General features: G+C 45.3%; 2 protein-coding genes across 6 annotated transcripts; both read right to left on the bottom strand.

Moving 5' to 3' along the window:
* Positions 1-1,673: 1,673 nt before the first annotated feature.
* iffo1b (intermediate filament family orphan 1b) lies at positions 1,674-13,984 on the bottom strand. Of its 3 annotated transcripts, XM_060066149.1 has the most exons (10): positions 13,737-13,984; positions 12,568-13,486; positions 9,556-9,616; positions 8,876-8,971; positions 8,256-8,396; positions 7,828-8,009; positions 7,528-7,654; positions 6,196-6,291; positions 5,785-5,915; positions 1,674-5,504 (listed from the first exon to the last, which is right to left on the bottom strand). In XM_060066149.1, exons 2-10 carry the CDS (start codon positions 13,272-13,274, stop codon positions 5,372-5,374), a joined length of 1,674 nt encoding a protein of 557 aa, XP_059922132.1. In that variant the 5' UTR covers positions 13,275-13,486; positions 13,737-13,984; the 3' UTR covers positions 1,674-5,371. The 3 variants fall into 3 exon arrangements, with proteins under 3 accessions (XP_059922132.1, XP_059922131.1, XP_059922130.1); XM_060066148.1 differs by having other exon boundaries at positions 6,196-6,288; positions 12,568-13,984; XM_060066147.1 differs by having other exon boundaries at positions 12,568-13,984.
* A 419-nt stretch (positions 13,985-14,403) lies between these two features.
* opn9 (opsin 9) lies at positions 14,404-19,997 on the bottom strand. Of its 3 annotated transcripts, XM_060065981.1 has the most exons (9): positions 19,802-19,992; positions 18,782-18,937; positions 17,592-17,742; positions 17,246-17,385; positions 16,885-17,023; positions 16,239-16,353; positions 16,009-16,092; positions 15,349-15,898; positions 14,404-14,764 (listed from the first exon to the last, which is right to left on the bottom strand). In XM_060065981.1, exons 2-9 carry the CDS (start codon positions 18,879-18,881, stop codon positions 14,559-14,561), a joined length of 1,485 nt encoding a protein of 494 aa, XP_059921964.1. In that variant the 5' UTR covers positions 18,882-18,937; positions 19,802-19,992; the 3' UTR covers positions 14,404-14,558. The 3 variants fall into 3 exon arrangements, with proteins under 3 accessions (XP_059921964.1, XP_059921963.1, XP_059921962.1); XM_060065980.1 differs by having other exon boundaries at positions 14,627-15,898; positions 19,807-19,997; XM_060065979.1 differs by having other exon boundaries at positions 14,627-15,898; positions 19,802-19,994.
* Positions 19,998-23,342: the final 3,345 nt, after the last annotated feature.

The raw sequence follows: 23,342 nt of genomic DNA on the forward strand, positions 1-23,342 counted from the left end.
CTTTAAATCGTTTAGTTAAATTTCTTTATATAAAGTTTATATAAATCAATATCTTTTAAAATGCAAAACATTTTTGCAGTGACTTCCATATCAATCTTTGCTACACTTGACTTTATTGAAGTTCCGTCCTGACCGATGTCCTCTTCACATGTTGTGTACGGCTCTACAGGGGGCTAGCTGATAACGCACTATGCGGTATTAAACATTTCTAATGGATAAATCTCATAAATCTTCCATTTATGCTGGGTTCTAGCTTTATTAACAATAACCCAGTGGAATCCACATTGATCATTTCACTTGCACAAGAATCTCACAGGTGTATCTTTCTTTTTGTATCAAAGATGACTATTTTGTGGTTGTGGAGATTTACTCTATTCACTTTGGGTTTGTTGTTTCGGCAAAAAAAAACTTTGTAATTCAACTAAGTGTACTTCAACAACTGTAAAACCGAGGGCCTTAATACAGCCATGGTTAAGCTATGCGTGTCATAGTGCACTTCTCAACCATTTTAGATAAGTGGATGGCTGGACAGAGCAATAAAATCCCTGGCAGTGAGGGGCTCTTAAATATATAATGAAAATAAGTACAAATGTGGAGACAATCTGACTCAGTGAAGCTGTGCGCTTATCTAAATAAAATATGAATGCCGGTAAATATTTATCCCATAGCTGATAAAACTCTCTGATGCAAGCTTTTACACTTTTGAACATTCAAGACCATATACCCCATACATAGAGCCACATAAAGCACATACATGTAGGACTAAGCAGCATTGTGTTGGATGGAAAAACACATTGATAGAACAGAAGTGTAACATTGAAGGGTGATGCTGTTATACACTAAAGTACTGCTTGCATAAGTACAGAGAAAGGAGTGAGGGTAAGGGAGGCATGGAGAGAGAGACCATTCGGAATGAGGGGACACTTGGGCACGGTACAGATGGCCTGGTGTGAGTGCACCCTCACTACTAGGCCATCTGTACCGTGCCCAAGTCCGTTTCACACCTGTACCGTGCTGAAACGGGCAATCGTACTTGAGCACGTTACAGTTGTGAAACGGACTTGGGCTCGGTACAGATGGCCTAGTAGTGACTGACAGAGAGAGAGACGTCAAGACACGTAAAGCCATTTAAGAGATTACTCAATTTGAATCAGAGGCCTAAACACTAGATCAGAGTGAACCAAGAAAGTCGCTGAGGGAGATGCAATTAGAAATAGAAGGTAGAAAAGGCCTTGCTTATCCATAACTTTTACATGCCTACCAGGTGAGCATGCTGGTCGAAGCTTTCAATCTGCAATCGTGTAGCACCACCAGATCCAGAAGAAAGGAGATTGTTATTTATTAATCCCAGACAGGAATTTTAGATGATCAAATTATCTATTTATCTAACACCTTATCTTAAAAAAGACTGACATTTACTGTGTCCTACTAGTCACACACACACACACACACACACACACACACACACACACACACACACACACACACACACACACACACACACACACACACACACACACACACACACACACACACAAACAAACACACAGTAACAATGTAATGGTACTTGCTATAACGTTTGTTTTATTGTGTAGTGTAATATAACTAGTACATTTTAAAGTAATATAACTGTAGAACAGGAAGACAAGAGCGAGTAACTCAGTCCCACAGTCTTATTGCTCAGCTTCTCCTTTATTTCTCCTCAAACCAAATAGCTTTGCAACTGAAGGTTCAGCCATACCTGCTTCATAGTATATTTGTTTGTATACTATACTTCAGTCACACACTCCCAGTACCGCTTGTCCAAACAAAACATTGACAAAAGGTGCTCAAGTATTTACAGTATCAGACACCAGCGCAAGGTGAGACTCTAGAGATATTTAATCAGACCCCCCTTGAAACCCCACAGCAAGATCCAAGGCAGACACATAGGGGATCAGTCTGCTGATTGGGGAACGACACATTACATCACCCTGATGTCAGTATGTGATTGGTCAACAACTTCAATCAATAACATCTCAAATCTGTCAAATGTTTGAAAGTAATGTGGTGCCAGAAAGGCAAATGGAAGGGTTGTTAAACAGGATAATGCAGCTCATGGGTAATGCAGTCTTTATTTTGCTTGCCAGAATAAAGACTACATTATCCTTGGTAAAGGTTTACAAAAGGCCTACCGTTTTTCAAAAACTCCTGTTAGGGCAAAGTACAGAGCATGTAGACAATATCATTTTTGTTTACATCAATAAAGTTATTCACTTACTCATTGCAACCTAAGTTTCAGATGGTAAAACGACATAATCAGCTTATCTTTCCACTGAAACTGGGTACAGGCCGTTGTAAGTGTGTGACTGAAGGCATATTTCAATTTTTTATCTTTACATAAGATCCAAGATCCAGCAATTTCCTTTGCATATCATAGCCAGCATACAACAATATTCATAAGCATTTGCATTTTCATTTTTTTTTACACTTTTGAGCGATTTTTAAAGGACTTTACAATGCACCCACATACACATTCATGATTTATTTATCACTGTATGTACATGATCTGAAATTTTGAACTCTCTAATAAGACACTTGTTTGACTGCTTTGTGAAGTGAACAAGTAAAAGTATGTGTAGCATAAGTCCTCTAAAAAGCACTCGTGGAACATTCAACCTGGCACATGCATACAGAGACTGCCTCCCTCCGAATAGTCAAATAAACCAGAAAATGTCTTAAAATGGTACGAAAGAGTATTAGAACCATGTATGTTGAAAAAGTATGGATATTTTCTTGATATGTTTCAGTCATGACATTTTCTTCCTACATTGTTTTTCTGTTATTCATTTAGTTGGAATATGAAATAAAATGATGGTGTTATAAATTCAACTTTATAAAAAAAAAGCTTTTCTAATACATGGCGGTAAAACTCTTCCGTAATATGCTGCATACACTCTCGCTGACGACTTTCTTCCTTTTCAACCAAGCCGAAATGGACACACAACAAATATCTAGATTTTTCACCCTTCAAATCAACAATCATATTGTTTGTCCTTGTTGACACGGTAAATGAGTGCAGAAAGCAGTAGAAGAAAAGTCCCAATTCACAGATTGAGACACACAGATGTGACCCGGTATGAGTATGAGTATACTTCAGTATGCAATTCATTTGTGAATGTAGTTAATAAGTATTATGGAAAGAGAGCATCTTAATGAAGTATCTAAAAATGTTTCTACCAGTATTCCCATATTGAATTACTCTGTGTTGAAGTTCCAAGGGAACGCGTGTTTGATAACAAGATATTAGCAGATGATAGTGAGTGTGTAGCTATCACATGTCAGTGATGATTCAGTATTAATGCACTCCTATACCACACCCCATAAACATGTAAAAGATAAGTGAATTGAACTACATTTTCAGTTACCCATTCATTCGTTTCTGATACCTATTTTTCATACATAAATACATACTTTACATTTTACGAGTAGTAGTGCTGATTATATGTTTTAATTTACATTTTGCTTGATAAGTGCAAATGTTAACAAGCTCCCAAAAATAGGTTTAGTTATATACAGTTAAGCACCATTGGTGAAGTAGCTTTATGCAGCATTTTATAGTTTGTAAAATTCCCCCCAGCAATTAACAGCTCTGGTTAACTTATTTTGGCACTACATTTTGTATTTCATAGCCCTCTTCTCAATCCTCTCTCTCATTCTCTAGGGACACTGCTCCAGTTGTTTTGAACACATCGAATGGCCCCTATTGTCCCACCAGCAGTGAGTTTAATTAGACATTACGGGCCATGTCAAAATCGACCCTGCCCCTGTGACTTATTGACATCTCAAGTGGGCGAGTCCACCCAGATGTATGCTGGATAGATCTGTCTACAAGCTAACCCAGTGGACTGTGTCATATCACTTTGTCACAGAACAGGGCAGATGAACCCGGCTTGTACTGTCTAATCACTCTCACAGCCGGTAGTCAGACAGGCCCTTTACCCTGCGGCTCAATCCAAAGCACTCCACATTCAGCTTCCTCTCCACATTGGAAACACCAACAACAACAAGGACATCAACAACAAGGACATTTATGTTTATACAGCTGTACAGAATATACGACTCATGAGTGTCAATGCCCTTCTCTTGTGTTTTTTTTCCCAGCTTTTGAGTCTGTTGCCACAGAGAGCAGATCATGGCTTCCTGGTGATCGGACTCAAATGAGCAGCAAGGCAGCATTTTCTACCACCATTCATCGGCAAAACTGACACACAACAGCTTAGTTTTTATAACTTTAGACAAACATGCTCACTTAGTCAACTTAGTCCACACCCCCCAGTTGCTTTAATCTTCTCCGGAATCTAGGTACATGCAGGCTTTGAGCCAACACCTGGAGATGTTTTGGACAATCCAGTCACTGAAAGAAGGTTCACTCAGGGAAACACCGGTCCTAGTGAAAGGATGACTGTTGAAAAAGGGCGTGGGAATTGAATCAGAGGAAGGTAAACATAGTCGCTGTTGCACAAGCAGTTCCTCTCTGCCTCTGTTGTGGTGTTGTGGTTCTCCTTTCGGTGTGTGTATATAGGTGTGTACAGCAAAAACTTTGGATAGTTATAGCGAAAGGTCTGCGTTACGTTTGAACCAGTTATCAGCCATAGTTTTATTTCTGAATACTAGTAGTTTATCTATAACACAGTCTTACATTATTATCCAAATCATAATTTCCATCCCTTTTAAATATCCAAATCTATTACCAATATTGATCACATTGATCCGCTTAGAAACAGCCAATTCTCAGAACTGTGAAGTTGCTGTGATCCTACAGGTGACAGTGACCGTGATTGCGTTTGTGAGTTCAGTAAATATTTGACCGTTTCACCAGCTTCTGTAATGACACACTGGGTGATGCACACTTTGTGATATGACTACTTCGAAGTAAACTACGCATCCAGGTGATGTTACACAACGTATTCCAATAAATACATAAGACAGCGTCTTTATAATACAACACGACCGCTACTCCAATCCACGACATAACGCTCTGTTCTGCAGACAGACAAGAGACTGCGACTGAGGCAATAACCCACCCAGACTCCTGTCCCTCCATCAGGGCAGTGACACCGGCCTGGAAAGTAGGCCTAAGAAACTCACACGTCTACCATTATATCCACAATCGATGCAGCAACAAATCGCCTCTGTAAACCGACGTTGTGTCTGAAACAGAAACGCCAAAACCAAAAGGCTTAATCAAAGAAAGGGAAGGAGCTAGCCAGAAGTAGCGATAGCGCGGCGTCACCGTGTGTGTTGCAGGGGCGGAGTTGTTACGGTAACCAGGGGAGGGGAGGGGGGGGGGGGGGGTCATCCTGGGTGTGGTTCCAAGGGGGAGCCGGAGTCAGGACTTGGCAGTCCCAGAGGATGGGGGCGATGGCGGAGACGGGGGAGACGGGGGAGACGGGGGAGAGGCTGAAGTCTTCTCCGGCCCTTTTGGGTCTCCCTCATCACCAGAGGCTGGAGCAGGACCGTCACTGAGAGGGAGAGAGGAAGTGGGCAACGGGGTGAGGGTCCTACACAATACAGAGGGCAACGAGCCTGTGAAACGACAAACAATATTTACAGATATGGTGAAAGTGGTGACATCCCAGACCAAGAAGCCAAACCTTTGCTCCTTAATGAAATACATCTAAAAGAAGGGGTTAGTCGCTTTGGATTGAATCATGTGCCGAGTCAGAAGACGCTCTTATCCTACAGGGGTCCTCATGAGTCTAACAGTGACCCACGGGCTGCTACATCGGGGTGGCGACGTACGTGTCTCCGCTCTGGGTGATCAGCCTCCTGCAGGTCTCCATCTGCACGTCCAGGCCCCTCTTCATGGAGCACATCTCCATGTACTCATGCAGGTGGCGGTTCATGTCGCTCTTCGCTGTGGCCAGATCCAGCTGGTAGGGGACAACACATACCGTTGGTAGACACGCACGCACGCACGCACGCACGCACGCACGCACACACACACACACACACACACACACACACACACACACACACACACACACACACACACACACACACACACACACACACACACACAGTATACTTGCGTTCATTCAAAATTAACCAATGAATGCTTCCCTTAATGGTGGCCAAACATATTCCTGTGGAGGTACATGCCCCTGAAAGTGCCACACGCACGTGGGCGGTGTGCAGGGGCGCACCACTGACCTCGATCTGGTCGATGGTCTCCTGGTACTCCTTCTCGCGGGACTTGAACAGACACTCTGTGTCGTTGATTACCTTCTCCAGGCTCTCCTCCTGCTGCTGGAGGGGGAGGAGAGAGACAGGGGAGGTTGAGTACCGCACTGGGTTTATGGGATGATGGAGTATAATAATCATACTCCTCCTAATGGCATTACCAGTCCGTCCCTTAAAAGGATCCGGAAGTGAAGGGCAGCCCTGGCAATGAGGGGACAATGTGTAAGTGGGGTGAGAATCTCATAAGGAGGCAATATGGAAGGACAATGGCACCGTTGATGGAACAAGGGCTGGACATCATTCAATTGGACCAGACTCCACTGACTACGGTCATTACTCTCTGTGAGGTGGACAGCATGGGTGGTTCCAATGTCACACAGACACACGGTCGATTGGAGCAAACAAATACGTGTCTTGGAAAATGGAGCGCGTTCTCACTAGTACCGATTTAGACTGCGGCAGATGCTGGGTTTATGTATGGGACACACACACACACACACACACACACACACACACACACACACACACACACACACACACACACACACACACACACACACACACACACACACACACACACACACACACACACACACACACACACACACACACACAGAGACAGAGAGATAGAGAGAGAGAGACAGTATTTCATAGTGGTGTTTCGAGTTATGAGTCATGCACCAATCCAGCCTGAACAGAGAAGACCAGTCAAGGTCATCTAAGGATTCGATTGGCATTGTTCTGGTGACCTTCATGGGAAACAGAAGCCTTGTTCAAATCACAGGGGTTCAACTTGAAATGGAGCAGAGGCAGACTGTCTGTGTGTGAGGTCAGATTTCTGTCAACACCATTAGTACATCGCTCGATATGGACATTTGACATCCTTTTTTATGGTTCTACATCTATGACCACACACGCGCATACACACACACACACACATATTCAGAGGTTATATACTATACTGTACAACTACCTAGCTGTTTGGAGCTACTTACATCATATGTATCTAAGCATGTATCTAATAAATGACCTTCAATATCAAAAGCATATTAATCATTTATAATAAAGCCTATTTCATTAAAATGTAACAACCGCAATAGATGACTTCAAAATTATTATAAAATTCTTCAATGTATATTAGTCTACATATTTAAGTGCAATGTCAGCAACATAAATTGGTTGGTATATTAAACCAAGTCTGAGAAACAAAGCTATCCAACCAGGTGGAGCAAGTCACCAGCCACCTAATCCTATTAGAAGGGATCCTGTTAACCACAGTCGCTAGGTGCAGCCTACGGTTACCTCTCCGGCATGTTGGATGGGATCAGGAGGCAGAGTGCACCCTGGGAAATCCTCCCAAAGGAGGAGAGTCTCTTCAGTTTCCTCCCAGGCCAGACTGTCGCAGTCGTCCTCAAACTCACACTCCCTCCTGCAGTACAAGAGCAACACACACACACACACACACACACACACACACACACACACACACACACACACACACACACACACACACACACACACACACACACAGTATATAAATACTTGAAAACACATTACATTGCGCCGTTTTCTAAAGGTACATTTTGTGTATGTAACACGTACAGATGATTCAGCATCCTCTGCATCTCCTCATTGATTTGATTGGCTGAGGAGCTGCAGTGTTCCTCCTCCTTGGCCGAGGCGTGGTCACTCTCCGAGGTGCTCATTGGCTCCTCGCCCTCGCTGCTGTTGAAGGACAGAGGCGTCTTCCGTCGAGAGGTCAGGGACGGCTGGGCGCTGGGCACCTGGGGATTCAGGGACATTCACCACTCAATCCACCGCTTTCCAGAGGACTCAGGGCACTTAGTTTGATTGAATGAGTGAAGACCTCTAGAAGACTGGATCAGGGCCGTGTCAGGACAGACGCAAAAGAATGTGTTTATAACAATAATAATTATTTATAATAATATAATAATGAACAGATGAATACAGGCTCAGAATAAAATCTGACTGCATCTTATCTTAAAGCAGGGAGGCAAGCAGGGGCACACCTGGTACATCTGGATCACGTCCTCACAGTTCCTCTGCTGGGCCAGGTCACACAGCCGGGCCGTGATGTCAATCCTGCGGCAGATGTCCATGTCCACCTTCATGGCCTTCTCCTGGATCTTACTGTCCAGCTCCGACAGGTTCTGAGGAGGAAAACACGTCTCCGTCAGGGACTCACCCTGTCGGTCGTTGGCTGGCACCGGGGAGGTTAAAGGTTAAATATCTAATGGGATGGGGGTGTTTTAAGGTGGTTTTCTTCATGGTTATTAAATCAAAACCTAGGTTTATTCTGTATGTGCTAATATGTGTTGGCCCCTTTGCAGCCATAGCCCCTGTTAGGTCTGTACGTCATGTATGTGCTGGGATGCGCTAAGTGTTCATGGGGGCTGGGGGGCTCCGCCATTACGATCAGAGTGAATTATATATGAGCAGAGAATCGTTTTAAAATGACATCCACAGCCGTGTGCAGCACCATTGTAATAGCCAACAGAACACCCAGATTGACTGATGATTCATAAAATAAACGTCATCACGCCACATTTCCTTTCAACGGGAACTGAATGAGTCAATTGTCTCGTGTCCATAACACAGAAGCAGGTTTACAGCGGGAGGCTCCACTCACGCTGCTCATGAGGCCTTTGAAGAGGACCAGCTCAGCCTTCAGCTGCTGCACCCGCACTGCCAGCTCGTCCTGGCAGCCCTCGCTCTCCTGCAGATCCTGCACACAACAGCAACAACATCCACAGCAACATCAATAACAACAACAACAACAACAACGACATCCACAATAAGTTATTGTGGATGTCGATGTCGTTGTTGTTGTTGTTGTTATTGATTGTTATTGTCAATAACACAATAACAGAACACATGCACACAGGTAAACCCCGCCGCCATGTTGTTTTGCCTTGATCATTTCACACTCAGCTCCCTGACGTAATAGCTTAAACACAGAAGCCGATGTAAGCTTAAAAGTTAAGCAACGCGGGCAAAATGGAATTTTGTTGCTTCACACCCGATAATTGAGTGAGGTGGAAATAATGACTCAGGCCGAAGTCAGAGCTGTCACTCCTGGGTGAGGAGCTCCAGGATACTGCACCACTGGCCCCATGCCTGCCCAGAGCAGAGTCCACACACTCTCTCACACACACACACACACACACACACACACACACACACACACACACACACACACACACACACACACACACACACACACACACACACACACACACACACACACACACACACACACACACACACAATATACGTGTCCCTTTGCATATATTAACTGTTGTTTTTTACTTCTTGTAGGTCTCCAATCTTCTGCTGCAGATCCACTCTCATGGTGTACTCTTCCTCCCACCTGCAAGGCAGGACACAATCATTAGTCAAACAGGCAGACAGGCAAACTCACAAGAAGACAGACTGCCTGACTGTGGTTAAGGAATAAGTGGCTACAGTCAGCAGGTCAGTGATTTAAGTGATTTTTTTTGGCTGACTCATGTATTTGAAGTTATAGATTCATTTTAAAATAAATGTGTATTACTAGCATATAATTGGCCTGCAAATTAAGAGCCAGGGATTATACACAGCTGCATAGAAAGGAGACCGGCTATTTAATAGGGGTGGGAATCTCTTGGTACCTCACAATTCAATTAGATTCCGATTAAGAGGTCACGATTCGATTATATAACGATTATCGATGCATCTCGATGCAACACATTTTTTTATGTACATTTCCATGCGTGATTTTCAAAAATATATATAGATCTGAGTTTGCTACTCAGAGATTGCTAATCACTTCCTACTTTTGTGATGATCATTAAAAGACATCAACAGATGAATTAACTTATCTAATATTTTATTAGAGAAAAAGCTTTTGTCACAAATATGACTCTCTATGAAAAGTGCAATAATCAATGCAGCTTGCATTAAAACACAATATGGAAGCATGTAAGAAATAGGGTTCAGTTTTCTTTTCTATGTCATTAAAGAAAAAGCTGCTCTTGAATTAGAAGGAGTTCTTGTGTCTGGCTGTGAGATTGCATGCATGCTATGCGTAGGCTGAATCGCAATCATGGCCAATACACACTGAAAATAAATTAAATCATTTTAAAATAACTAAAATTATCCCTCTCTGGCGAACAGAATGTTTTTTTTTTATCAAAATTCAGATTATTAATTTATCTGCATCGCGACGGAATCGTTCTATAGATTATCGCGATGCATCGACGAATCGATTATTTTCCCACCCCTACTATTTAACATTTAGAATAGCTGTGGGAATGCAAAACACTTCAATAGAGGTGGGAATCCTAAACACTGAAAGCCGTTCACTAATTCGTAGGCCATGACGTTAATGTTTTGAGATCATAATAATAAATCGTTCTCAGAGGAGAGCTAGCCCCTGAGAGAAATGAGCGAAGTTCCTTCTGCAGGCCCCCCCGCCCCCTCCCCCCCGTCCCAACACAAGCACCACCACGTGTAATGCTGCATTGCAGATACTGAGCCAGGGAGAGGGAGATACGCAGTAGAACCAAGAGGGAGAGAGAGAGGGGCAGCGAGAATGAGAGATGAGAGAGAGAGAGAGAGAGAGAGAGAGAGAGAGAGAGAGAGAGAGAGAGAGAGAGAGAGAGAGAGAGAGAGAGAGAGAGAGAGAGAGAGAGAGAGAGAGAGAGAGAGAGAGAGAGAGAGAGAGAGAGAGAGGCAGCGAGGCAGCGAGAGGCAGAGAGAGAGAGAGAGGCAGCGAGAGAGGCAGCGAGAGAGAGAGAGAGAGAGGCAGCGAGAGAGGCAGCGAGAGAGAGAGAGAGAGAGAGGGAGAGGTTGTGTATTCTGACGAGTGAGTTGGTGTGCGTGAGAAGAAGCAAGACATATGTGCGTGAATCAGGGAAGAATGTGGAAGAGAAGAGATGGCGAAGCAAACAAGAGGAAGCATTGCACAGTGGCAAGGGGAAGAGAGAGGATAAGAGGGAGAGAGGGGAAAAGAGGGAGAGAGGGGAAAAGAGGGAGTGAGGGAAATTAAAAAAGAGGAAACGCTAGGTTTGAGTCAGCAGGAGGGGGATAAGAAGGGATCCGAATCGACAAGGGAAATGCGATTGGCTTTGTGTTAATAGGCATCCGATTTGCCCGATTTCCTGTTCAAAGTAAAACTTATTGAATGACTTAAACAAACAACATGAACAAATTAAACAACTCTAATATGTGTAATCTGTGAGCTTCCATCAAACTGGGGTAGAAATCACTAGGTATGCTTAGGGAGAGCATCACAGAGGTTCTCTTGGTGGTAAATCTAAAGCAATGAGACTCTACACCTATTGATGCGTCCCAGCCCGCGAGGATCCACTGGTCACTGCAGGAGGGGTGTTTAGGGCTAACTCCACAGCATGGGAACATCCTCTTCCATTAGAGGAGCCATCATAATGTCCCAAGGAGCACTCTCTTGTCTGTTTATGGACAGTCAAAGTGTCCTCCCACTAACAGTTACCAAGAGTGCACTGTTCTGTGGCCAGAATACACACAATTTACTACAGATTAGCAACATTAGCAGGGATTGGCCAAACCTAGGTTGTGTCAACTATCTTGGCGTTCGCAGGTCACCATTCCTATCCCTGTGTTTGGTGTCTTTATTTAGCAGTGTTAAAGTGTGAACGTTATGATGTTGTATTTCTGGATGCAGCACCTGCCACTGTGGCCAGACATGAGTTGAGGGGGTGGCGGAGTCAGGGCCTAGGGGGGAGGGGCTTTGTGCTGACTGCTGCTGCTGGTGGAGACAGCTGGCCTCCCTCTCTCTCTAGCATACGGCTGCCTAGCCCTTGCCTTTTCTTGCGTTGGCTTGAGGTGAATTAAAACATCATGCGGGACCTGCTCAGCATTTCATACCTTTACAGTTGGATCGATAGTGAATAAACGTGACTTTGCTTTAGAGCTGCTTGTGTTAAACACACAAGCAGCATCACGTGGCCTCATGTACTGATACGTCCCCTTCAAGTTTAAGAGGAGGCTTCATAAAGGATATGGCTCCTCTCCAAATCACTCATCCTTCCAAAGAAAAAAAACAACAATCACGGAGGGTTGTCCGAACTCTGCCCGTGTTACTGGCTGGGTTTTGTCATCAGATCTTAGAGAGAAGCAATCAATGAGTCACCACAGAATGCTCACAGTAGCCCACCAACGTCCCCTTGGTTTAGGGGTCTTGGTGGATTCAATGCTTGAAATAGAAACAACCTAATTTAAATTTCCTGAGAGGTATCCCATTATTTACGTTGCCAAGACAAACATCTTTGTACACATACATACAAAAAGTGGTTATATTACCTTCGTTTATACTCGTCCCTCTCCCTCTTGACCTTAGCCAGCACGTTGTACAGGGCCCTGATTTCTGGGGTGATGGTGTCAATCTGGACCCCGACTCCATCCGGGTGGGACCAGGACACCCCAGGGCTTGTCACCCGCTCGACCCCGGAGCCGTACTTGCGAGTGTGGTTATAGGACCAGATAGTACCGGGCAGGAACCTCGGAGGGGGGTTGGTTGAGGTGCCACAGCTGTTGTTGTAGGTTTTAGAACCAGAGAAACCACCACCACCACCAATTCCAGGGGAGAGCGCGGTCGGGGTGCACTGACTGACGGTGATTGTCGGGTTGGCGGTGTTGTTTGACTCGGTTCCGGGATTCCACGGCGGGTGTTCTTCGGTGTTGTTTGGCGTCAGCGCCTGCGGTGTGAAAAGTGTCGTGGGCCTCCGGGCGGAGTTGTTGGTGTTGTGGAAGGGCAGAGAACCTGGCCGAAGGGGTATCGTCCCCACGAAGCCCGTCTGCACCGCTGTTTCCTGGGTATGCTGGGACCTGCTGTCACTAAAGCCTCCGTCCATGCAACTCTTGTTGGCGTCCAAGGCCTGTTGCAGCTGTTTTTCCAGAACCTTATTTCTTCTCTCCAGTTCGTGCACTTTGGCCAAAAAGCAGCGGAATCTCAAGTTGAGCGTCTTGAGGACACTGATGTTGGAGCCCAGGTCGTTCCTGAGAGCCATGGCTGCAGGGGGCGGCGGCCCGCCGCGGCGGTGCAGGGTGTGTGGTGGCTGCTGGCTATGTCGGTGCTGTTGTAGATACGTGCTCTGCGGCGACAGAGGAAATCTGGATTCAGGTGACTCGGGCCCAAACCCTGGGTGGTCACTGAGCGGCAAGGACGTCTGCTGGTCCTGTGCGCCAAAGTGGCCGTGTGGCAGTAGTCCCGAGGGGGAGTCTGGGTGGAGGGGGACTTGGCTGTGATGCTCTGGCAGTTGGGGATGCGCGTTGGCCCCCAACAAAGGATTCATGCTATGATATGGAAAACTAAAGCGCTGCAGATCTGGCATGAAAACAGACTTGCTATAGGCTAAAGCTCACAGATATTGGAATTAAATAAAAGGAATGCCGGGGACTAGCTTCTCGGCGATGAAGGCCTAACCGATTTTAGTACATGGTCGTGTATTCTTCAAATAGGTGGGTCTTACCGGTGAGTGACAGGTGCTCGGTCCGCGTTCACGGTTCGCAATGGGTATAGAGCGCGTCAGACTTCCAAGCGATTAAAAAACGGTAACACATCAACACCACTGGATCTGCGGCTTGTTTCGATGATTCCTATGAGAATGAATTAAATAAAGATGGAATATGAAGCATTAAAAATGAAGTCAGGCGGCGCCATCACAGTTAAACACACCTAGAAGTGTCCGCAGAAAAGAGCAAGTGTTGCTGGAGAGAAAAGCTCTACCGTAAGTACTCGTGTAGCAAGGCGGCTCGTTCAACCAATCAGATTCTCCTGCACTTTTTCCTCTCCTGAAGAAGGCAGTATAATCTGTTCTTGGATGATGGGATCGACTTTATTTACACAACAATCACTGTGTTATATAATATTTCGCCCTTTTATAGAAAATATAAATTATTTAATGGTGAATCAAACTTACATGTTTGAAAGGTTTAATAGTCCTCTATATTGAAAATAAATGTTTTTAGAAATCTTTAAAGTATTCTCAAGAAGCTTGAGGTCTATTCATCAAAAATATAATCAGTGAGGAGAAACATAAATACAATGGGTAAATGTATGACGATGCCCAAAAGATTAATTGTGCCTATTAACACAATTAATAGGCCTAATTGTGTTACGAGGCCATTGTCGACTTATTCAAAATGTTTTTATTCATTTCTTCATTCGTCATCTCACCTCGTATTTTCTTACTCATAATCTGTCTCCTGTCATATGTTAATACAATTAAATAAAAACAAAAGATGGCATAACATAGTAAATATAATACAATTAAGAAACTGGAAAGAGACCGCTAGGTGTGGACCTCCAGTTTCTCCAGATTTCTTTGCGTGTCGATCTGTGTGTCCAAGGAGCCCAGTTCCAAGGCATCTCTCTCTACTGTCAGCGACCAGGCTCCTCCTCTCTCTGGCTTACTGCCGGGCTCCCCCTGCTGGCCCTCCATCTCCACCGAATCCAGCGAGTTGCTCCTTCTTCTCCAGCTGTGCCAGGAGAAGAGACCTGTGCATAGTTATTCCGGGGAAGAGACAAGACAAAATATAAGAAAGATAGCCATGGCGGATTTCTCTTAGTTTGATGTAGTTGTTTAATATAAACACTGCATCTCTAAGTTTCATAGTTATTTAATATAAACACGGCATCTCTAAGTGTAGCTATTTAATGTAAACACTGCATTTCTTTGTTTCATAGTTATTTAATATAAACACTGCATTTCTAAGTTTCATAGTTATTTCATATAAACACTGCATCTCTAGAAAGGCAAATTCCATGCAACCCCCTAGTGACCACTCAAGCTGTATTAAGAGCCTACTGTTTAAAGCCTGTACAATTGACCGTCCTCAAGTTCAAGTCTTTATTTTTGCCAAACGACACAAATCTTCTGGAATTAATTTGGTGATTTTGGTGACACTCCTCCTGACCATTATTGCCTCTGGTTTCTATAATCATCTGCACGCTTATCCCATGAAGACAGTCCCAACCCACACCGTTAGCATTTCCGAGACTGACACGGCGAACAAAGGCTGAGACTCCATAGAAAACAAAGATGAAGCAACGTCCCAGGAGAGAAGTGCAGCGCTGCCCACCCTCATGGGTGAACCCCTCGGTCACCAAGCCTCTCCGGGACCCGCGGCAGAGGAGCACGTTGCGGGCGCCCCGCCGGAACTCGGGGTTCATGGTCTGGTAGATGAAGGGGTTCAACATGCAGTGGGACTTGGCGAGCATGACAGGGATCAGGCTGACCAAGGGGAGGATCCAGGGCCCCTGGGAGTCCTCCGTCTCCGGCCCCCCCCTCTGGCTGAGGGCTAAACTGAGGGCGGAGGCGGCAGCAGCGTGCGGGCTAAGGTCGGGGGTGTACGGGAACACCAGGGAGCTGGCGTTGTTCCAGTCCTCCCCGGAGCTGCTGGAAGGGCCGTCTCCGCCGGGCCACGCCCATGTCCTGTTCAACAGCGAGGGGACGCCCAGGAGCTTGGGCACCACAGAAGCCCCGGCCCCAAAGAGCCCAGGGGTCTCGGTCTGCAGATGGCCCCAATACCCTAGCTCATCCTGGGACGCGAGGACCAGGGCGGAGTAGATAGAGCCAGTGGCGTACGGCGTCCACGCCACCAGGAAGCTGGCGCAAACCACAGCAGCGATCTGTAATGAGAACCACAACCCAGACGGTCTGCTGCTTTATTCCCTGAGTTCCCTTGGTTAATTCTTTCTCTTTCACTGGCTCAGCAGAGCCCTCTCTTTCCAGGCAGTACCTTGGTGATTCTCAGGTCCTTGTTGCTGATGTGGCTGACAGAGGAGAAGGGGATGGAGGCCAGCATGTGGTTTGATCTGTAGACCTGTTCAAGCAGACGTCATTGGCGCATCTACTTTATCCCTGGCACTGCATCATGAGGCAGGCTTCAGTGATAGTATAGGTACATGATACTTGGTATTACACAGAACTAAATTCCTTTAATGAGCAGATCAAGGATTTTTGGCTCACCGTGATCAGGATGGCCGAATAGGAAGTGATGATGATGATGGTGGGGATCCCAAAGCACAGCATGAGGATCAGGAGGATGTAGATTCCGTCGCCTAAACACGACCTCATTCTCCACCTTGACATCAGGAAGTGCACAGGCACAACATCACGAAGGTTATCACGTCTTCAGGAACTTTTGACCTGAAAAATGGACCTATGCTGCGTGCTTCATTTAAGCAATATCACACGAGAGGGAGTGCTGTTGTACTGAATATCAGCCGTGCTGATATTTGGTACAACAACACGACCTTGAGTGTGATATTGCTTTTATACAACAGTTCTACAAGCACCATTTATTAGTTAACAGTAATAAGCAACAACAGATTATGACACAAATAGATCCGGAACTGGACTTGGACTAAACTGTTGCCAAGCTTCACATAAACACACTAGTTTGCTACTTTTCGTACCATTCGTAATTCAACTAAAATGTTATGTCTGTAAACATGTTAATCTTTGCGGGGCAAAGTTTGCTGCAATCTAAGCAACATAAAGTGCTCCCTGTTATACTCTATATCAGCACTCATGAAATGCCTCTTGTCCAATTAAATTACTTGGTCTGAACTAACTGTTGTATAATCGGATATATCTTTCAGCCATGCTGTACCACTCTATGGTGCAGCTGGTTCCAAACGGCTCAGGCCCGTATTTCCCGAAGCCAAAGACGGGCAGGGAGGACCAGAACAAGGTGTAGAGCCACACCAGGCCGATGGCCAGGGTGACGTGGCGCCTCTCGATCCACTGACCTGGGGGGCAGAGAGAGACACTCCTCAGCAGGGCATCAACTATTCATGCAGTGTTGGGCTTTGAGTGTGCTCTGCAGGTCTATTTGGCGTGGCCATTTTGTCGACGTATCGTTACAATGTATATTTCGTGTTTCCGGAACTAGGGCCTGAGAATGTTTTACAGTGGCTTTTTGTCATTACAGTGAAAGCCATACATGATCACTATGCAGTGCACTCACTGACCGTATCGCACGCTGCAGATCTTCAGGCAGCGGTCCAGGGAGATGAGGCAGGTGGTGAGAAGGGAGCCGATGCCAAACAGAAAGCCCTGCATCCCGTACCATAAGCAGCCGGCCTCCCCAAACACCCAGGCGTGACACAGGCTGGCGCGAGGAGGAAGAGGGGTCAAACACCATGAGATCAAGTTCTTCCAAGCAAGGATTAACGGCTTCCTCTAGCCTTTAGTCTTGGATCACTGTCGTCCATTGTGTTTGACTGCGTAATCACAATATTCAAGCAGCAGAGCTGTGACTTTGTGCCACACGGCTTTTTGTATTTTACATCACCATTAATTAGAGGCTGACAGCACCTTGAAATGATAGCAAATGGCGCCCCCAGGAGGCTGAAGCCAAAATCGCATATAGCCAGGTTAATGGTCATCAATTCTTGGGGCCGGAGTTTTGTGCGCTTCCTGAAGTAGACCAATAGCACAGTGCCGTTTCCCAGCATGGACATCATTCCTGGTGAGAGAAGTTTCATCTTTTACATCTTCATCTACATCTGCATTTTTATGGCAAAATTATCTCTATGAAAAAGGGTATCATAAAAAATGGCTAACTGCCTATATGTAGCCTATGTCCAGTGTGTGGTTGGCGGCCGGGATTCGAGGTTGAATTCAGTTGAACCCCAAAATAATAGTAATAAATCAATGCTATTGTGAGCAAGTGGACTTGAATCCCCTTCCGCATCGCAGGAGATGTATTACCTGGAGGATACGGCCGCTCGAGTGCAACGGGCCACCTAATAATAATAATAATACATTTTATTTATAATGCACTTTATATTGAAGAATCTCAAAGTGCTTCAGAGAAAAAAAAACTATTAAAAGGGGGAACCTCAAAGAAAGTTGAGCTAAATGGTCTTTTAAACAGATGGGTTTTGAGGTTCCGTTTAAAAAGAGCTGTAGTCTGTGGAGCCCTCAGGTGGTCAGGGAGGGCGTTCCATAGTCCAGGGGCAGCAGCAGAAAAGGCCCGATCACCCATGGTGCACAGCTTCGTATGTCGGGTTTGGAGGGTATGAGTGGATCCTGAACGGAGTGTACGTGAGGTTGTCGGGGGGGTGAGGAGTTCCTGAAGGTAGAGGGGGGCAAGTCCGTGAAGGCACTGGTGGGTGAGGAGGTTAAGATGATCTTAGAAGAGTATTGGACTTGTTAAAGCGAGAGGGGGAGCGACGTGAATATTAATGTAGATGAGTCCTGCTTCATGAGGGGAGTTTTAGATAACTAGTGTACATCCAAGAACGTAAAAATAATCAACAGAAATAGGTTTATAATGCTTTTTTGTTTTGATGGTTGATAGAAAGTTAGTCACTGTCAACAAATTAGTTAACACAATGGAGATGGAGCCTGGCCAGCTGATGAAAGCCCTTGCATTTGCAGTATAATGAAGGGGGTGTCTGTGACCATACAGCATATTTTCCGGCTACACTACAGGGAAGTCATGGTTTGTCGTCGGACCTCCTGGCCCACCAGAGCTGTCTGTTGTGAACGGGAGGTCATACCAGTGATGATGAGGAACACAGCCACGGCCAGGTCCGCATCCATGGGGAGCTTGGAGTGGAACCGGGGCTGGATGGAGGAGAGGACGAACCACTCTTCCATGGGATAACCGGTGTCTCCCCTATCAGGCTGGACTGCTGTGCCGGGGATCGGGAGCCCTGAAGGGGGGAGGAGGGGAGCAGGATTTGTCAGGGATCCATCCCAGTTCAAAGTTTGTGGGATAGAACCCAAATTGCCACAGTATACCTGTTTGCATCCATGGGCAAGATGCCTAGCCCCTTTCTACGCTTTGATGTATGATGAAATCAATTAACTGAGTCGCTGTAGAAGTCAATTGAGTTTGCAAGCACACCAGGTGAGATCCAGTGCATTTGACAGACAATATGGATGATCCTGAGAGGATGTTTACCTCAGGGAACAGCTGCAGTCTCTCCTTATCTCGCTTTAGAATAGAAAAATGCTAAATATGCAGTTGAAACCTCCAGAACCTCTCTTTTAACGTCTGTGGATGCCTATCAAGTCAACACCTCTCTCCAAGGTGGGATTATTAATTGCTGCTTATGTGAAGTGAGGATCCTTACATGGACACACGCACATTGATTACACATTCCTCCACAGTCTTCCAATCACACTCTTCCCGTTGCCTCAAGCTTATATTAATGATTTATTCTCACTCTACTTGTATTGTTCTCACTATTCATTGTCTGTGGTGCTTCCTTCAGAGAAACACATGCACAGCACTCAAAACCCATGATTAGAGACTGTCATGAAGCATGCACGCACGCACTCACGTGTGCACAGACACACACACACCACACACACACTCACACACGCACACACACACATACACACACACACACACACACACACACACACACACACACACACACATAGACAGAGACACACATATACACAAACACACACACGCACAAACCATCATCATCACACACACTATCAGACACACACACACCCTCATCATCTCATTTACATACACAAAGTGAATGAGATACATTGTAACTAACCTTACTCTGGTTAAGTAGTTGGTCCGGTCGGTATTGGGCTCCCTTAACTCCGATAGCCTTACGGTACACCGTGTTCACGTTGGTTTGTCGCCTGATCCCATAAACACTCCCACTGCAGACCGGTCTGTTGATAATCTGGCTACCAAACAACCGGTGAGCAACAGAGCTTGAGAGACACAGGGAGAGAATGTGTGTTTGCACGGGGAGGGGAAAGGAACAAGAGGTTTCAACCTCTGCCCCTCCCTTCTCTCTTTGGTTTATCAATCACATGCTAGAGGCAACTATCTGCCCCCAGGAGTTCTGCAGACAGCCACTTCCAGCACGTTATTTGTATTTTGTTTCCCATATGTATATGTCAAGGATGTGACGTCCACTATGATAATTATATTTTCCAATCAAAGAAACTCAATTGCACTTGAATTACCCTGAATCCATTTCAACTCATTCATAGAGTCAGCACAACATATACGTGTGTGTGTGTGTGTGTGTGTGTGTGTGTGTGTGTGTGTGTGTGTGTGTGTGTGTGTGTGTGTGTGTGTGTGTGTGTGTGTGTGTGTGTGTGTGTGTGTGTGTGTGTGTGTGTGTGTTTGTGTGTGTGTGTGTGCGCATGTGAGTGTGTGCGTGCCTGTGTGCATCTTGACAAAGCATGGGTTTGAGTGCTGACCAGGCTATGGATACAGTCTGCCCATGAGAGATTAAATTAAATAGCATTCAATAAAGATGCAAAAAATATCATTAAAATGTAGGCCATGAAAGATTTGGTCACTTGTGAAAGGCTTTCGGAAACTTGGCTTCTGCCCATCATCAAACATTAGATAATGAGTAAGTAACATAGCAGTTATCAAACAAGTGTTTCAGCAATATATATTTTTACTAATATGATGCAAAATATGTTATATTTATATAGGATAGGAAAATTGATATCTGAAGCAGTTTACACTCATACTTGGTGTGCAGGGGTCTTATGGATGCTGGTCTTAACACTTGGGGGAGCTCTGACCAATTCCAGGTTCAACAAGCGATTAGGATCAAAGATTTATGAAGACATCCTGGGGATGTAGGTATGTGGCCGTTGATTCACAGAGCCCAATGACTCTATGAAACAATACCATCACCAGTAAACCGAGGCTGCAGCTGAGACGAATAAAGATATGGAAATACTTTTTGATTGATGGAGTAGATATAAAAAAAATCTCCACGTTTCCATGTAAATATAATCTTCATACTGTCACAATAAAAGATTGAACTGCTAAGGTGAGATCCATAAATGACCTACAATCGATGTGGTGATGGCTACGGCCCACTGCACACTCCCATTCTGTTTGTTCAGTAAATACCATCTCTACTCCTCATTGATAACGAGCTAGGATAGAATGGCATTTGTGTGAATGCATTGATGAATCCACCGAGCTACGTTAGGCTATGCTAGCCAGCCTAACTGAACTGATATTGGAGAGAGCTCGATAAGGCTGAGAGGCTGGAGAAAGGACAACAAAAAAAACATGTTATTTAGTAAAACAGGTTCATTATAGTGGTCTGGCACCTCTTCTAAGGTCTTTACCATATGGCAATCGATGTGCATCAATCCTACTCCACAGGAAATGGCATCTGAAATCCCTACAAAGGCTTTTCGTCTCTTTTGTGTAATAAAGGCTACCCGGCCACAATACAGTTTCATATAACAATCGCATTGTTATAGATACCACCAATTTGTGAACATCCGGACCATATCTATAGGCGGAGGATTTCTACCATGTAATGGCGCTACATACTGTACAGTACTGTCGTCTACTGTTGAAATCAAATGTTGCAATGATCTTTGTTCTTTGTTCTTTGTTAACCCTTTTCTAAATGCCTCAATGTTATCCAGATTCAAACTTGATACAAAATGTGTTTGGGCAGCCTTGAAAAAATGCCCTGGTCAATTGCACTGTTATACACCAGGGAGAAAAACACTAGTGCAGGGGCCAGCACTGCTCTGTGATGAATCCTGACACAGGCACCTGGGCTCCCTCCCCCCTCTCTATCTCTCTATCTGCATTATGTCTAGTAACCGCAGCTATCCTTAGCCTAAAACACAATTTAATTTTTGGTGGTGGTGTGTTTGTGTGTGTGCGAGAGTGTGTGTGTGTGTGTGTGTGTGTGTGTGTCTGTGTCTTTGTCTGTCTGTGTCTTTGTGTGTGCGAAAGGCAGCCTCAAGTCATGGGTCTTGTCTGCTGACCAGGCTATGGAGGCCGTTTAACCTTTAGGGATAAATTAAATAGAGCCCTTAAAGGTCCCATGGCATGCTATGTTATGGATGCTTATATATAGATGTTAGTGGGCCCTTAATACAGTATTTGAAGACGTTCAAGAAATTCTGCCTTGGTGCAAAATTACAGCCACTACAAGCCAGTCCCACAATGAGCTTTCCACAAACTTCCCATTTTTTAGAGGCAGGTCAAGGTGGAGGGTGGGGGTGTGGCCCTGAGCAGCTTGCGGCTACGGTACCATGTGCTCTGTTTACACTGGATGTATCGCAATGGCGGGGTGCACACAGCTTTTGGCCGTGTTCTGTAAATATTCTAGAACACTCCGGGTGCTCCGGTGGGAGTCCTGGAGCTCTATATGTAAATAATATTATATTATACATAGATATCTATATCATATAATATATATTATCACGGCGCAAAGCTGTGTGCGCCTCCAGACGATATTATGAATCTCAAACGACTGCGTCGGGTTCTCCGACGTCTCTTGTTCTTCCACTTCAACATCAATCTGAAGTAGACTGAACCGCGACATGGAGGAGAAAGGGATCGTCGCCCGCGATTGTCTCCCGCCGGAGCCCCGCTGCCCGCTGCCACGAAGCACCAAGGCCGCAAGACACCACGGCCGCGAGACACATCCACCGCGGGACACCTCCGCCACGGGCGGTGGTGCCCGCTGCCGAGGCACCATCGCCTCCGATGCCTCTGCAGCAGACAACGGGCAGCGGGCAGTGGGGCTCCGGTGGGAAACAATCGCGGGCAACAATCTCTATCTCCTCCATGTCGCGGTTCAAGTACTTCAGGGAGACAAAGCAAAATTCCTTTCCCCCAATTCCTGGTAGATGAAGGGGTTCCTCTCAACCATGGCTGAGATAACCCCCACTACGAGTCTCGTGGAAGTACCAGAGACGTCAGAGAACCTGACGTGTTATGCGCCATAACACCAACAGCAGAACGGTTATCCAAATAACAAAGAAGTATACAACACAGTGTGCTACAGTGTGTGTATTCACACACACACACGTTTGTAGCTCATTGTATCATTGGCCGGCCAAAAAAGGGAGAAAAGGGAGATAACTTGGCCCCTTATGACGACATATGGGGCAACTTTCCAAATCAGCCTGACTGAGCTTTAATTTTTCCAATGCAGAGCAGGATACCTAGTGCTCGTTTTACACCTAACATAGCTACTGAGGGACCATCGACAGGCTAGGGAACTCATATTAATGTTAGAAAACCTCATTAAGTGAATTTCTCATGCCATGGGGACCTTTAAATGTAGCCTAATAAAT

The sequence above is a fragment of the Gadus macrocephalus genome, chromosome 11 (assembly GCF_031168955.1).
Source record: "Gadus macrocephalus chromosome 11, ASM3116895v1".
NCBI lineage: Eukaryota > Metazoa > Chordata > Actinopteri > Gadiformes > Gadidae > Gadus > Gadus macrocephalus.